This window comes from Gopherus flavomarginatus, chromosome 5, assembly GCF_025201925.1.
Source record: "Gopherus flavomarginatus isolate rGopFla2 chromosome 5, rGopFla2.mat.asm, whole genome shotgun sequence".
NCBI lineage: Eukaryota > Metazoa > Chordata > Testudines > Testudinidae > Gopherus > Gopherus flavomarginatus.
In genome coordinates, this window is record NC_066621.1 from 7,569,183 (window position 1) to 7,586,013 (window position 16,831).

At 44.2% G+C, this 16,831-nt stretch overlaps 1 protein-coding gene across 1 annotated transcript; it reads left to right on the forward strand.

Moving 5' to 3' along the window:
- The first annotated feature begins 3,266 nt into the window (after window positions 1–3,266).
- Window positions 3,267–4,202, forward strand: LOC127051707 (olfactory receptor 1052-like). Its single transcript, XM_050954374.1, has one exon. The coding sequence runs from the start codon at window positions 3,267–3,269 to the stop codon at window positions 4,200–4,202; it is 936 nt and encodes a 311-aa protein (XP_050810331.1).
- Window positions 4,203–16,831: the final 12,629 nt, after the last annotated feature.

Sequence of the window (16,831 nt, forward strand, 5' to 3'; positions counted from 1 at the left end):
TTTGTCTTATATAGGCACCAGGAGTCTATATAAGAAAAAGACCCCAAAATTGGGACTGTCCCTATAAAAGTGGGCTATCTGCTCACCGTACCCCAACCCCCTGTCCTGATTTTTTGCACATGCTATTTGGCTATCCCCAGCCGAGCCCTGTGCAACCATTCAAATCCTGGCTGCCTGCCAAGGAAGTGAGTTACTTTCACTTTCATTCCTCAGTAGGCAGCCAGGGAGCGGAGGGGGGAGATAGGGGTGCTCCGTGGGGGGATGGAGAAATGTAGGGTGCTCCATGGAGTAGGGGGGAGAAGAATGGATGTTATGGGGGACAACAAAGGATACTGCCAGAGCCACCGAGCCTGCCTCACCTCACACCGGGCGGAAAGTCACACTCACAGGTGAGTTCCTTCCCCCACCCCTGCCCAGAGTCCCCAGCAGCCAATCCCCTCTCTCAGACTGTGCTGCATTCGGCTCTCTCTAGGACCCAGCAGCCCTGCTCTTACATGCTCCACTGCTTCCCGTCTATCTGAGCTCCCAGCAGAGCAGTGCCCCCAGACCTAGTGGTGCCCTAGGTGGCTGCCTATTCTGCCTATGGCGAGGACAGCCCTGGGTGCATGTCCCTTTCCCTGCCCAGTGCTCAGGCAGGTGTCCCCCCCGGTGAAGAGCTCCTTGTGATATCATAGAATCATAGGGCTGGAGGGGATCTTGAGAGCTCATCCAGTCCAGTCCCCTGCACTCATGGCAGGGCTAAGTATTATCAAGACCATCCCTGACAGGTGTTTGTCTAACCTGCTCTTAAAAATCTCTAATGACGGAGATTCCACAACTTCCCTGAGCAAGATATTCCTGTGCTTAACCACCCTGACAGTTAGGAAGTTTTTCCTAACATCCAACCTTTTCCCTTTCTGTTGACTGGATGCTTCCAATGACCTTAATCCCACTGGCTTGGTGACTGCCATGCAGTCGGAGTAAGGCCAGTGTCATTCTGGCCAGGAGCAGGGGATGCAATGTGCATGGCTGATATGGGGGGTGAGAGATGGGGCTGCTCCACATGATGTCTCCTCTGGCTCCTCTGCAGGGGAAGAGGAGGTCCTGCTGCCAAGAGACTCTGTGCCATAGGCAGAGCATGTCAACAGAGGATGAGGGGGAGGATTTTGTGGAGGAAGCTTGGGGCCAGTTAGGGGGGCTAGACGTAGCCTGCCTGGGGTGCAGCAGCCCTCTGACTTGAAGTAATTATAGCAAATAAAGTTTTAAAAACTAAACTAATCCAAAAGTTTTTAAAATTTAACGGGAAACACAGGGCATGGAGATCAGAGAGCTGGCCTGGATTTTAAAAGAGCATTGCTAACTGACTGAAATCTGTTTTACAGTGAAACAATTTTAGATGCCTTTATTATTTGTCATAATTTAGCATGGGCAAGTATTTCATGGAATCATAGAATTGTACGACTGGAAGGGACCTCCAGAGGTCATCTAGTTCAGTCCCCTGCACTCATGGCAGGACTAAGTATTATCTAGACCATCCCTGACAGGTGTTTGTCCAACCTGCTCTTAGAAATCTCCAACGATGGAGATTCCACAAAATCTCCAGGCAAGTTATTCCAGCGGTTAACCACTCGGACAACTGCCCTTGCTGCAATGTAAGCCCATAGCTTCTTGTCCGAGCCTCTTTTCCCTCAGCGTTTTGCCATTTTTTTCCTAAGCTCTTTTTCACAAACTATCAGATATAGGAAATAAATAAAATTAACAAAAGAATCATGATATTTTGTAGCAGCATTTTCAGAGAATGATTACATTTTTTGCTTTATTGTCACATTGAAAGGGCCCTAAATTATTAATTTTCTGGTCTTATTTAACAGCTTATATTTTGCTCTTCCGTAAGCTGTAACCCTAGATACTCTTTGTTGTTTTTAACATTAAATAATACATTCCAGGAAATGAGAGAAATGAGAAATTGCTGAAAACAAAAGTCCTAATGCAGAGGGACAGAGGGAAAGTTAAAAGATATAATTAAAGTGGAAGAGGATCTTATTGAAGATGAGACTTGAAGAAAAGGAGAGAACTGTGTGGTTCAGGGGTACATAGTGTTGGGTCAGATTTCTCACTGCCCATACAACTACCCCCCAACACAAGTATACGGGCCTATTGTCAGAAGAACATATGCCTTTTGGTTTTGGTACTTATCAACAAGTATAAAACCTAAAATACAAAACTAAGGTTGCAAAGATTTTCATCCTACCTCCTTTCCTTTTCCCAACCACCCTCGTCCTGTTACGACCCAAACAGAAGCTCCTCCTTAGTTCAGCAGCAGCAATGGACTTCTGAAGTGTTCACTTCTCCCTAAACTATTGAAAGTTGTATAGTTGTTGTATCAAAGAGGATGATAGGCAGTTCAAAATGGCCTGTTGATTAAAGATGGATGCCCTTAAAAGTCCCTTGAATCAGGTCTTGCCAACATCCAAAATTAAGCAGCTCATGAAGGGATGTTATACGGGCCAAGTTATGGGGACAGAAGAAACAAATAAACCATTGACCCAACTGGTGTTTGAGATGGCGGAACCAGGCCCCTTAAACATAAGGCTTTTTGTACATGAGAAGACAACCTGGTGACAAGTGTTTATTTAGAGGGCGTGCGGATATGGGCAATCCGGTGTCTCAGATGGTGTAGGTGCAATGGCTATGCGTCAATAGGCTTTGCATAAGGGGCAGAATAACTGTGTGTTGATCTGATCATGTGACACAGGCCACCTGACAGAGCAGTCCACATAAAACACATTCTTCATGTTGCCATTTTCAATCAATGTATTATTTACAAGACAACACCTCCTTTTATTTTATTTTGACTTCTGTTGTTTTGTTCCCTCAGCACACTCTAGCGTTTAGAGTGTTTTCACAAATGGTTCTATTTTCTAAACAGGGTTTTGAAATTTGCTGAAGGAAGAGAATGTTAAATATATTTATCCAATGGTCTGATTCTTTCATCTCACACTCTGTCTTGGGTCCTCTGCCTCTGTCACTGTGTCCACCTATTCTGCCACTTGAGCTAGTCTGTGCCACCCTCCTTTGCTGCCTGTGTCCTGCAAAGACTCTGTGGGTGGGAGGCTGCAGATAATCCTTTACTTTGGGTGACAAATTAACACCAGGTGAGATGCCAGTCTGGAGACTGTGGAAGGTAGAACGGGGCTAGACATCTCAGGTCTTGGTGTGTCAACTGCAAGGCAGTTAATTAATATTTTTCATCTGTGTTCTTCATACAGGAACTGTGCACCATAGAAATGACCTGGTCAAATTGCACTGAAGCGACGGAATTCATTTTCTCAGGATTCACAGATCGTCCAGAGTTTCAGATCACCCTCTTTGTCTTGTTCCTAGTGATCTATGCGGTCACCGTGCTGGGGAATCTTGGGATGATCATACTAATCAGGCTGGATTCTCAGCTACACGTTCCCATGTACTTTTTCCTCAGTAATTTGGCTTTCGTAGATTTCTGGTATTCCACAGTCATTACTCCCAAGTTCTTAGCTGACCTGACAGCAGAGAGAAAAGTCATCTCTTATGCTGCATGTGTATGTCAATACTGTTTTATCAGTTTCTTTGGGATTGCTGAGTGTTTCCTCTTGACTGTTATGGCATATGACCGTTACATGGCCATCTGTAACCCACTGCTTTATACAGCTCTTATGTCTCCGAGATTCTGTGTCCAGCTGGTGGCTGGGTCATTCCTAGCTGGGTTTCTAAATGGAATGATCCAAACTATTACCACATTAAAATTATCCTTCTGTGGCCCCAATGTCATTGACCTGTTCTTCTGTGACATCTCCCCACTCTTATCACTCTCCTGCTCTGATACTACTATCTATCACATGATCCTTTTGGCCATGGCTTGTGTGACTGGAGTGTTCACCAGCCTGATTATCCTCATCTCCTATGTTTTCATCCTCTCCACCGTCCTGAAGATCAGGTCCACCGAGGGGAAGCGCAAAGGGTTCAACACCTGCACCTCCCACTTGACGGTCGTCACCATATTCTATGGCACTGCTCTATTTATCTATATGCAGCCCAACACCAAACATTCACGGGGTCAGGAAAAAGTGGTCTCAGTGTTCTATACGATGGTGACCCCCATGTTGAACCCCTTGATCTACAGCCTGAGGAACAAAGAGGTGAAGAACGCTTTCAAAAGGATCATAGAACTGAGTTTTTTTTCCTAGGGAGGTAAATTTATGAGCAAATGGTGATGACTTCTGATGAGCAAACATCTGTGTTAGTATGAAAACAACAATGGGTCCTTTTGAAGACGTTCAAACAGACTTGTTGTAGTAAAGTCTTTGAGTAAAGAGAGAGTTTGAAGCATTTGGAAATGACCCATTTTTGTACATTTCATTCATTTTAATGCATTTCTTCAGGTGCCCCAAGTTTAACGTTGTCAAAACCTAGAACCCTCAATTGAGATTTTCAAGGCAGAGCCAGAGATTTAGCCACAGCTCACACCAATAGCATCAGCCAGTGGCTTGTGCCTGTGTCCCTAGAGAAAGAGTTACAGAACAGGTCAGCTTCCCTAGGGAAGGCTATAATAGTAGTGTGTTGCTTAATTCTCAGGGATCTGACTAAAATAAATTCACTGTAGCTGTTTGATGGGTGTTCTGTGCACTCTTCACACAATAACCAATCACCAAATAAATGACTAAATTCATTTTTCACAGGATTCACCAATTGTCCAGAGTATGATGTCACCCTTTTCGTATGGTTTTTAACCATGTGGTGACTAGTCTCACCAGGGGAGCTGGAGGTGAACTCAACCTGGCTGGGGAAATTTCTGAGCAAACACAACCAATTGGGAATCATCCATGGGGAAGGAAAACCCAGCTGAGGGATCTGTGGTCTGGTCCCTAGAGGCCAGTTCGCAGGGGGAACCCTGCATGCAGGCCTGGCACTCATCAGCTCCCCCACACAACTGGTCCTGCCCTGGCCCTCACTGGCTCCCGCCTCTTCAAAATGGCTTCTCCCCTCTCCTCAACCCCCTGGGAGGGGCATCTCACTCCCTACTGGTTGCTGGGCAGACTCTGAGTTTGCCTTGTCTCCTCCTCCCTGAGCGGCCAGCAGACATAGCTCCAGGAATCTATGTAATCTCCTTGGGGGTTACAATAGTCTGAGCTGTCAGTGTTTGGGGAATCTCAGTATGGTCACATTAATCATCACCAGCACTCAGGTTTACACTCCTGTGTGCTTTTTCCTCACTAACTTGGCTTTTGTAGATGTCTTTATTTCCACATGCCTCACCCCCAAGGATGCTGGCGGACGTGTAATCGGAGAGGAAAGCCATTTCTTCTGCTGCCTGCATGACTCAGCTCTGGTTTCTCGGTAATTTGGTGATGATGGAGTGCCTCCTGGTGGCTGTGATGGTGTATGACAGGTATGTGGTCTGCAGTAATCCACTGCTCTCTAACACCGTCAAGTCCCTAAGACTGTGTCCAACTGGTGGCTGGGTCCTTCTTAGCTGGGTGTGTAAATACAATGGTGCAAACACCTGTTGTCTTGAGATGATCCTTTTGTGGCCCCAATCTCATTGATTTGTTCTCTTGTGACATTTCTGTAATATTATCACTCTCCTCTTTGGGTGCCACCATTCGTCATATTATCCTTGTGTTCAAGACTCACACACTGAAGAAGAATTGTTACGAAGTTCCAATGGGGCAAGATTGCCAGTGGGGAATGGCTGCCAGCAGGAGGGTTTTAGATCCAAGTGCAACCACAGACCTCATTACAGCCCATCGATGTGCCAAACACCCTCTTTCAGGCTTAACAAAAGGAGCAATCAAGCCCCTTAAGGTACAACAGCTGCAGACAATGTGCCCAAGCTGTGTGGCCAAGCCAGAGCAAACCTGGTAGATTAACAGAGGTCCCTCTAGTTGCAAACGCAGGGTGGTTGGGTATTGGCTGCAGGCTATGGCTACCTCTACACTTGAAGGTGGGGGTGTCTATCTCAAGTAGACATTTTTGCACTAGCTCTCATCAAACCAGCTCACTAAAAATAGTACTTTAGCCATGGTAGCACAGGCACCAGCAAGCGGTGCCACTAGGTAGCAGCCCTGAGTACATATCCTCCCAACCCCCCTGGGTTCAGACTTGGAACAACTAGTCCATGCCGCTGGACATGCTACATTACTGTTTTTTAGTGCCCTAGCTCGATGAGGTCTAATGGGAGTATGTCTACATAAGCTTGCAGTCTCAGTCCCAGCTCCAAGTGTGAACCCAGCTTGGGTGTGTTGGAGGCAGTGAAGCCAGGAGGAGGAGTTGTGAGCATAACTCCTAGAAGAATCACGGGCATAGCGCTTCCTCAGCACAGACCTAGAGTGACAGACTTGGGAGTTTCTGAATACAGAGATTGCCTGCTGTTTGGTTTTTTCTACTGGAGCCCAGGGAAACAGGACTTTGTGCATTCTTTGTAAAAAACAAACAACAAAAAACTTCACAAGGATTATACAAAAGAATATAGCTGACATGTATCACTGACTTTTCCTCCTAGTCGAATCAACCCTGCAATGCCTCAAAGGTTGGCACCACTTAGGAGAAGGGGGCACCAATGTGCCCTGTAGCGCTGAGTAATACCAGCCAAGCCTGCATACCCGTGTGGGATAATTTCTTCTACCATTGTGAAGAAAGGAAGAATTATCACTGGGCCTGCCATGAATCTCCTTGGGGATCGGTGATGACCACAATATCCTTGTTCATACGCAACCATGAATCAGAGCATGGGCCCGTCCCTTTGGTGACCACGCCCTTTCATGTCAATCTAACTCTTCAGTCAGTTAGCACCAAATCTTTGGTGTTAGTGGGCTATTTTCTAGGTGGGTGGCTATGACATACCAGGGTGCAATCCAGACTGATCAGCAGCTGTGTCACCCCTGCTTGCAACTTTGGGAGCCTTACAATGCCTTGCTGAAGTGGCTTCAACCTGGGCCACTCACAAGCAACCTTCCAGCATGCAAGTCACACCCTGAGCATCTGTGCATAACTGCAGCTTGCCAGCCACACTTGGGTTACACTCTGGTTCTAACCAGCCTTGGTTACACTACAGGTTAACCACATCACAATCCCCAGTTTTCAATGTCCCCCCAGAAATGTATGTCCTGTGCTCCCCAGTCCCCTCCTGGACAATGAGAGTTACATTGTCCATTATTCCTTTTCAGAAATAATATGCACTCAGTTTAGTTTCCCAGATGCTTCCATTTAGATTAGATTTGGATTAGGTAAAACAACAAAACAATTTTATTAATTACAAAGAGATTTTAAGTATGTACAAATAATGGGACAGAAAAGTCAGACATGGTTACAAGAAAAATAAATCTAAAATGCAACTGGTGCCTAATTTAACACATTATATTAAATTCATAGCTATGTTTTCTCACCACATACTTTGAGCAGTGTTACTGGCCAAACTTCTTAGGTCAGGACCCCTCCACCAGTCCAACAGTTGCATCCTTTCTCCCTTCAGATGCAGTGAATTGATATGGAGAGAGAGATGTGACTTGAGATGTCTGGCCCTTCTTTTTATAGTCCTATCTCCACTTTGCGAAACTTTCGAGCTGGTTACCAAAAAGCAAAATGTCTATGTGGAAGGATGTTCCCTGCTGCTTTTTCCCACCCTTGTTTGAGTTTCTTTTGTTTCCCTTCCAGCTTGATGACTTGATGGAGGATTCTCTGCAGCTTGAGGTCTTCAAACCACAATTTGAGGACTTCAGTAACTCAGACATAGGTTAGGGGTTTGTTACAGGAGTGGGTAGGTGAGATTCTGTGGCCAGCATTGTGCAGGAGGTCAGACTAGATGATCATAATGGTCCCTTCTGACCTTAAAGTCTATGAATCTATTACTCTGTTTACTGCTTAAATGCAAATTAAGTATAGCACATATTCCTTTGTTTAAGACAGACCTGTTTGCCAAACTCAGTTTGGAACATGTGTTAATAGCACCATACAGTGGAATCTTATAACTTCACACACACAATGTGGCCACGTGTATTTTATCAGGACAATATCAATCAGCAAATTATGTTTTCAAATGACACATTACAAGGCATACTTTGTACAAAGATTATTGCAATAGTGAGTAGGCTGTGAATACATGGGTGAATTCTGTGACAGTGGCACAAGGAAGCAGTGTAAATCCTTTATTCTTTAGTTCAGCAGTTACCAACCAGAGGCAGGTCATAGGGGCTACATGCTTCTGGGCATTGTATCAAAGATCTTTGTATCTCACAACCTGGCACCTGTGATGCTCCCTGATATCACACATGACACCTGCGTACCCAACACAGGTTTCTTGTTAAGCCTTGAAATATAAAGTGACACAAAATAATTAATGACATGAGAAAATATTTGTGTTTTCCCTCCTCTCTCCCTCAGCCTCACTAGCTTAAAAAAGTAGCTGAGAGGTGTCTGTAGAAAAGTCTGGTGGGTGACAATGGAGAAGTCTCAATGCAATTCATGCCCAACCACAAGGTGTTATAAAACCATCTTCCATGTATGGGACAGGGGTTTCTGACCAGGGGTTATCACTGTAGATCAAAAGTTTAGAAGAAGAGACAACTTTTTCAGAGGCATGCACAGGGATTTAAATGTGACTGCTTAGGGAGAGGCACTTTAAACACTGCCCCCTCACCCAGACCCCCCAGGCCGCACTGCCTCACCCACCCACCAGGCCTCTGCTGCCTCCCCATGTTCCCTCCCATCTCCCCCCTGTCATAAACAGATAGCTAAGGGTTAATGTCTCTTTCACCTGAAGCACCTGACCAGAGGACCAATCAGGAAACCGGATTTTTTCAACTTTGGGTGGAGGGAATTTAGTGTCTGAGTCTTTTGTCTGTCTGCCTGCTTTCTCTGAGCTTTGGAGAAGTAGTTTCTACTTTCTAGTCTTCTGCTTCTAAGTGTAAGGACAAAGAGATCAGATAGTAAGTTCTATGGTTTCTTTTCTTTGGTATTTGCATGAATATAAGTGCTGGAGTGCTTTGATTTGTATTCTTTTTGAATAAGGCTGTTTATTCAATATTCTTTTAAGCAATTGACCCTGTATTGTATCATCTTAATACAGAGAGACCATTTGTATGTATTTTTCTTTCTTTTTATATAAAGCTTTCTTTTAAGACCTGTTGGAGTTTTTCTTTACTTCAGGGAAATTGAGTCTGTACTCACCAGGGAATTGGTGGGAGGAAGAAATCAGGGGAGATCTGTGTGTTGGATTTGCTAGCCTGATTTTGCATTCTCTCTGGGGGAATAGGAAAGTACTTTTTGTTTCCAGGATTGGGAACAGAGAGGGGGAGTCACTCTGTTTGGATTCACAGAGCTTGTGTCTGTGTATCTCTCCAGGAGCACCTGGAGGGGGGAAGGGAAAAAGGATTATTTCCCTTTGTTGTGAGACTCAAGGGATTTGGGTCTTGGGGTCCCCAGGGAAGGTTTCAGGGGGACCAGAGTGCCCCAAAACACTCTAATTTTTTGGGTGGTGGCAGCAGGTACCAGGTCCAAGCTGGTAACTAAGCTTGGAGGTTTTCATGCTAACCCCCATATTTTGGACGCTAAGGTCCAAATCTGGGACTAAGGTTATGACACCCCCAGAACACATGCGTCCCACTACCTCCCCACCATTGTCCCGAGCTCCCTTCCCCAGCTCTCCAATTACTGCAGGCTGCGGGCAAGGAAGGGACAGACTCAGCAGGCATCCCTGTGCCCCCTTCTGGCAGAGCTGTGCTGCCAGCCTGGGCTTTCCTGCTCCGGCCACCATCTAGTGGGGCTCACTGGGCGTGCTAGCTGCAGTGCCTTTCTCAGGCACGTCCCTTCAGCCATGCTCAGCCCAACTCCCACCCTGGCAGAAAGTGGGGAGGACAAGCCCTAGAGCAAAAGCTGGGGGCAGTGACAGATGATTATTGAGTGGGTCATGCCCCTGCTTGCTTTAAATTCATAAAGATGCCAGTCCCACAGAAGATGCTCACAACAGTCAGGTGGGAAGCGCAGGTGGTGATGGCTTTGCATTTACCCTCAGTGGAGTGGATCCTCAATATGGCAGAGAGGATGAGAAGGCAGGAGATGAGGATAGTCAGGCTGCTTAACACCCCTATCAAAAAAGCCCAGACAAGTAAAATAATGGATGATGGTGTCAGAGCTGGAGCGTGACAACGCTAGGGAGATATCACAGAAGGATAATTGTCAAATGCGCATTGGGAGCGTAATAGAATGGCAAAAACACTTAGGAATGACCCGAGCACAAGTTGGACATAGAATCTTGGGGGCATGATGACTGAATACCCCAGCAGGTTATAGAGGGTCATGTAATGATTGTACACCACCTTAGCTACGAGATAACTAACATCCAGTGTAAAAAAATGCTTTTATCTCTGCTAAAATATCAGTCTTCGGGGTGACGACTGTGGAATAGCATAGTTCTACAAAAGCCAAATTACTAAGGAAATAATACATGGGGATGTTAAGCCCAGGGTCGATCCTGATAATCATGATCATCTCATGAGGATGGTGAGATGGATCCCTAGAAACACCACAAAGAGGGTGACCAGAATCACTGGATGATCTATAAGTCCTGTGAAAATGAATTCACTCACCTGGGTGGAGTTTTCTGTGAACTTTTCTATGGTGCACACTCTTGGCATGTGCAGTATAGATGGAAATCATGAAATAGTTGTAGAGCAGGGATTGGCAACCTTTCAGAAGTGGTGTGCCGAGTTGTCATTCATTCATTCATTCATTCATTCATTCTAATTTAAAGTTTCACGTGCCAGTAATACATTTTAACATTCTTAGAAGGTCTCTTTCTATAAGTTTATAATATAGAACAAAACTATTGTTGTATGTAAAGTAAATAAGGTTTTTAAAATGTTTAAGAAGCTTCATTTAAAATTAAATAAAATGCAGAGCCTCCCAGACCAGTGGCCAAGACCAAGGCACTGGGAGTGCCACTGAAAATCAGCTCATGTGCCGCCTTCGGCACCCATGCCATAGGTTGCCTACCTCTGCTGTAGAGTATTTAGTACAGTTTTCTCCCTGGTAAACTCAGAAGTTCAGTGAGTTTGAAGACCTTAAGGTTCTTCACAGAGACGACTCAGAGGACTATATTCTCTCTTGGGCTGCAGGAGTCACCGCTCCTCTCCAGATAGAGAGATGCAGGATAGCCTAGTCCTAAAACAGAAGTTTAGAGATACAATCATCAGAAAATGGCTTTGCAAAAGGAAAATAAAATACTGCTGTGACATTCTGTACCTTGGGGGAGTGACCTGTAACCCCCATATTCCTTATTTATATATAATTGTGATCTTGCATATAAAGCAGGCTGTGTGAGGTATCAGGGGATCTGCTGAAGGTCATTTTTTTATCCATATACGTATATCATTGGTGCATATGAAGTTATGAGAATTGCATTGTAGGGTTGTCACTAAAACATGCTGTAAGCTGGGGAATCAGGGAGATATTAGCTCCCCAGAGACAACAGCAAGGAAAGTAACCAGTGCCTAGGTGGGGTGTCAAACAACCTATCAACAGCCATTGTCCAGCAAGGGAGCTAGAATTCAATGACTCACTTGCATAAAGTCACACCAAGGGAATTGCTCAACCTTGCCTGGGGATTCAGCAATGCCCACCAGACATGTCTGGACTTGTGTTCTCCAAGCACATGGGACTGAGGGTACAAAATAGAGCACAGGGGCCCCATTCTTGGCCTTTCTTCTGTCCTCACCTATGCTGCAAGCAACAAGGACACTAAGACTTAAGACTCCAAAACAGGAGACTGACCCAGGTTTCAAGGGTGAAATCTGTGTACTATGAACTCATCCAATGGGGTGAGAAAAACTGCTTAATCTAGATGTTGCCCAGTCTAATGGGGTTGAGAGTTTAGGCTGCATGGCTATTAAAGGAACATAAATCCACACCACCTCGAGGTCAAGCATAGGAGTTTATTACACACAGTGCTAGCAGAGTGTCATCTTTCTTATTAGGCTCAGAGACACTGTCAATCAATTGATTACAATAGAATATGGATTTTCCATGGGAGAGGGAAAGTGATGGGGTAGGCAGTTCCACACCCCGCGATAGGTTTTGCAGCAAGACAAGATAGCACGTTTGCCAATGGTTAACAGGTTACATAATGTCTCCGCCCATGGTCTGAAGTTAGCAAGTTAACATTTATTTGATACTTTGATAAAATGTTATTAGTATAAAATATATATGTTAAATTCTGATTTGGGGTCCATAGGAATGGAGTAGCTCCTCTGATTGTCCAGCAGATACATTCCTAGGGGTTAAAACAAAGCAACAGTGAAAGCATATGGCAATAAAGATTGTCTCCTTTGTGTTTTAAGGCAGGCATTGGGAAAGGGAGGTGGGAGGATGCCATATCTTATACTGACATGTGCCAACCTTTCATAAACTCAAGGTTGGATATGTGGGAACAATATCTCCTTACAAAAGAAACTAACACAATAGGAACAGGGATTCTTTGTTCAATTTGCAACTTGAATCAGACAGAATTATTCGATTCTCAGCTCCAACACCTGGCTAGGGTTATTTTAGCAAAGCAAGATTATCTGTTTACCCCAGCTTTCTTTTAGCTGATCGCTATTTGCCAGGCCTCTTTCCCTTGACCATACTCTGGACTTTAGGTCTGGAAAAGAGCTGGCACAATCCATATACCAGGTTGTTATATAAAATGCACATGGATTTTAACCCTTCACTTATAGTTTATTTTCTTTTGGTAACTAACTCTGACTTTTTGTCTATCACTTATAATCACTTAAAATCTATCTTTTCTAGTCAATACATTTGTTTTTCTATTTATATTTACCAGTGACTGAAGTGTTCGGAAATCTGCTCAGGTTGCAAAAGGCTAGCGTACATACACTTCCCATTGATGAAGTGGTGAACCAATTAATAAACGTGCACTGCTCATCCTGAGCAGTGCATGATGGTATATTCCTGAGGTACAGTGTTTGGAGCTGGGGGGATTTGGCTAGTGCCTTTCCCGGTATGATTCATGGGTGGCTCTGGGAGCATTCATGCAATCTAGATGGGTGTGGGGCTCCTTGAGGAGGGGGAGGGTTTGCTGCTTGTCACTAGCAGGGCATTGTGAGAGACAGCCCAGGCTGGAGAGAGTCGATTTCTTCTCTTTGGCTAGATATATATTTGAAGAGAAGGTAGAATTTCCCTTCTCAGGAGAAGACACTATTGCCTTCTTGTGAATCACACACTTTAATTGATGATACAAGCAGGAATGCTCTCAAACTAACCGGATTTTTCCCCTTCTCTTATTCTCAGATGAGCAGATACGGAGCAGTGTTTGGTTTCTACCAGAAGAAGGGATTTAGTATTAAGCCTCCTTTCCCTGTTGATTGGAACACAGTTACATTTCCCTTAGAACTCTGGAGCGACATCATGGGGAATAGGGAACTATAGTGGGCTTTCATGATTTTGGGACTTGGAGAGCATCTCCAGTAACAATGTGCAGAAACCGGGCAATTATCTCCATTCCTTTTACACTGGACATGAATTATACACAGAGTGACCCGCGTTTGCTATTACAGAAGTCAATGTGAGTTTGGCCAAGGATCTCAATGGCAGCATGATCAGACCAACAGAGGAGCTGGTGCCTGGCTGAGGAGTTTAGTCAGCTCCCAGCCTTTCTGCCAGTAGTGGGAGTAGAGCCATCAGCTGATGGGTGGAAAATTGTCCCAGCTGGGAGCCCCTGGAAAATCTACCTGTAACAGGGTGGCTCGGCCCTTGAAGGCTGGAATCAGCCAACCCTGACGACAGAATGAGACACACCTGGGTTGAATCAGGTACTATCCTATAACGGGCAGCAGGTGCCTGCAATGAAGGAGGAAGCTCAGGAAAAGTCTACAGAAAGTAAGAAAAGGCAGCTGCAGGACCCTAAGACCGGGGGAGATACCTGTGCTAGGGTGGCCTTGAGAAGCCCCGTCCAAGCAGGAGAGAGACTGCAAAGGCCCTAGGTTGGAAGACCTGGGAAGAGGAAGAGAAACCGTGTGTGGTGTAGACTTACAAACAGGGTTTGTTTTGGGATTTGGGTTTTATTTGCAGTTTATTTTATATCAATAAATCTAGCCCCACTGAGGGGTATTTTTGACCAAGAAAAAGCCTGAAGAGAAGTTTTATTTGAACCATCCAAGAAGGAGGCAGGCTGCCTGTAGCATGACCCTAGGCCATGAGGGGATGCCCAGGAGGTGGCCAGTCAGGTTATATTGCTTGTCTGCTGGTTCTTCCTCCCTTGCAGGGTGTTTGGGGCAGGAAAAAGCAAGGTCCTGCTGCTTCCAATTCTCCCTTCCCTCCATCATAGGAGGTGTAGTCAGCCTAGCATGCCCACCTCAGGAGTATGTGAGCATGAGACTTCAGAACTCCAACTCCCAGGCGGCACCGTGGCAGCATTTTAAAAATATATTTTGGGTTTGCTTGACATTTTTCCAATAGGAAAAAAAATGTTCACAGTAACTCCTCACTCATTTTTCAGACCAGGTGTAGTCACTGTGCAGGCACAAAACTAGCTACCACTAGTCCACCACTCCTGCTCCATGCAGACAGTGGCACCCTTCGCAGAAAAGCTTGAGAGAGTTTAATAATTAACTTGCTTTTATTCAAACACAGAAAGCAGATCTGTGTGTAGGCTGCAATCGACCCCTTCTTTGATTTCTCCCTGTAGGAAGACCAGATGTCCTGTTTTTAAAGGGACAGTCCAATTTTTGGGGACTTTTTCCTATATAGGCACCTCTTATGCCCCAGCCCATGTCCTGTGTTTTCACAGTTGCTATCTGGTAACCCTATCTCCATGCAGTCTGGAGTCCTTCCTCCCAAAGTAGAGGATGCTCTCTAAAGCCACACCCTACATCTTTACACTGCAATGTCAGCTGCTTCACACACAGGTGGGAAGGGAGAAGGCAGGAATATGTATAAGAGGGCTGGGGTCTTGCGTCCATCCCCACAATGTGCCAGTCAACAGAATGGGAAAAAAGGTAGTGCTAGAAGCACATTATTTTCCATCTCTGCCCCTGACAACACAGGGAGAACCAGGGATGGATTGTGATTTTGAGAATTGCAATTTGCTCCCTTGTCTGGCCCTCCAGCTCTGTGCTGTCTGTATTCAGGGAGCTTGAGTACTACTAGACACAAGCATTAAAAATTATCAGAAGTCAGGCCTCTGAAAATCATGCAAGTAACTTTAAAATCAAGAGCTGAAGAAAAATACTAAATTCTGAGCTCTTTTTATTTACCTTCTGATTTTTAAGCATTTGGGTTAATACTTTTTTTTGGGAGGGGAGTTTGGAAAACATAAGAGCCAGAAACATTTATTTTTAACTGAAAGCTGAGCTTCTTGTAAAATAACATGACTCCAAGAGTTGGGGCGAAAAGAAAAACAGAGATTGTGATATTCATAATAAAATTATAATAATTGACCATACTGATATGTTGCAATAAAACCCTTTCCATTAAGAAATAAATTACAGTTGGTCAAAATCTTTTGTTAAAAAATGGCATTTTGTAACAAATAAAAAAGTTGTTAGAAAATGTTTCTTTGAAAATTTAAAAAATTGTTTTGTCCTGCTTCAAATTGAAAAAAAAAAAAGACCTGATTTGCTGTTAGAAATTTTTTAAAGAAATAAGTTGGTTTAGGCTTCCCTCTACATTTTTTCTCCCATTTTTCCTTCTCCCTTCCTTTTTTCCCTCTCTTAAAAAGAGGAAAAATGAGTCAGAGGAGACCAGCAAGGGGGAAAGCATGGAAACAAATAAATTATTTAACAGTCAAAACATGTAGTTTTCCTGAAAACCCCCAATATTTAGTTTTTGAAAACTAATCCCCAACATATCTTCACATTTCTAATACTAAACTGAACCAAATGTTTTGTTTAAAATTATATGAAACAAACAAAATATCCTTTTGTTTTTCAAAATGAAAATTTAAGTAAAATGAAAATTTTTATTTCATTCAAAATTTTGTCATGGAAACTACTTACCATTTTTCTACTAACCCTGCAAATAATCCTTTTCAATGTCAAGAATACAGGGTGCTGAAAAATGGTCAACATACAGATCTTAAAAAGAAGAGTATATTTGAAATGAAAAGTCTAATGGTCAAATCCTGGTAGGCCTTTGTCACCTGATAGCCCTACCTGGACTTTTGTCAGAAGAACACAAGCTGCTGGTGAGTGTGTTACAGGCCCTCCCCACTGAGCCAGGTCTACAGAGGGTAAGTTTGTGTTGTAGCCACAGCTAGAGTGCCCGACTCTTGATCTCGAGTTGTAGCAACTCATGCTTTTAGCTGTGGAGGTCCCTCAGTGTCATGGTTACAGGATAGCTGGCACCCTTGACCCTTTCTCTGGCTTATCCCTCAAAAGTGACAGGTCTGTGCCTTCTCCTTTCTCATGACGGAATCATGTGATTCTTTCACTCTCAGGTCCTAGGCTACAGCACCCTGCATCAATTGTGTTTGCCCAACAGGTTGGACTAGGTTTGATACCTCCACTCCTTTCCTTCGGGAGTTGTGAGCACTGGTAGATACAGTGATGCAAAACAACCTTCTTAAACCAAAGTATTGTTTTATTTTAATGTAGGAAAAAAGCATAACATAAGAGAAAAAGGATTTTAAAATATCACAACATCTATATGCATGTCTATCTTTCTTAAAGCTTGTCATCTGCCGGGAAGCTTTGAAAGGCCAAACTTCTTTAGACCACCAAAGGAGTATCTGTACCTCCATGACACTCCTTGGCAACTACCTGACCCCTGCTCAGAGAAAAAAAAACTTTTAAATTCTTTATTGCCCTTATGATCTTTTGGGCTC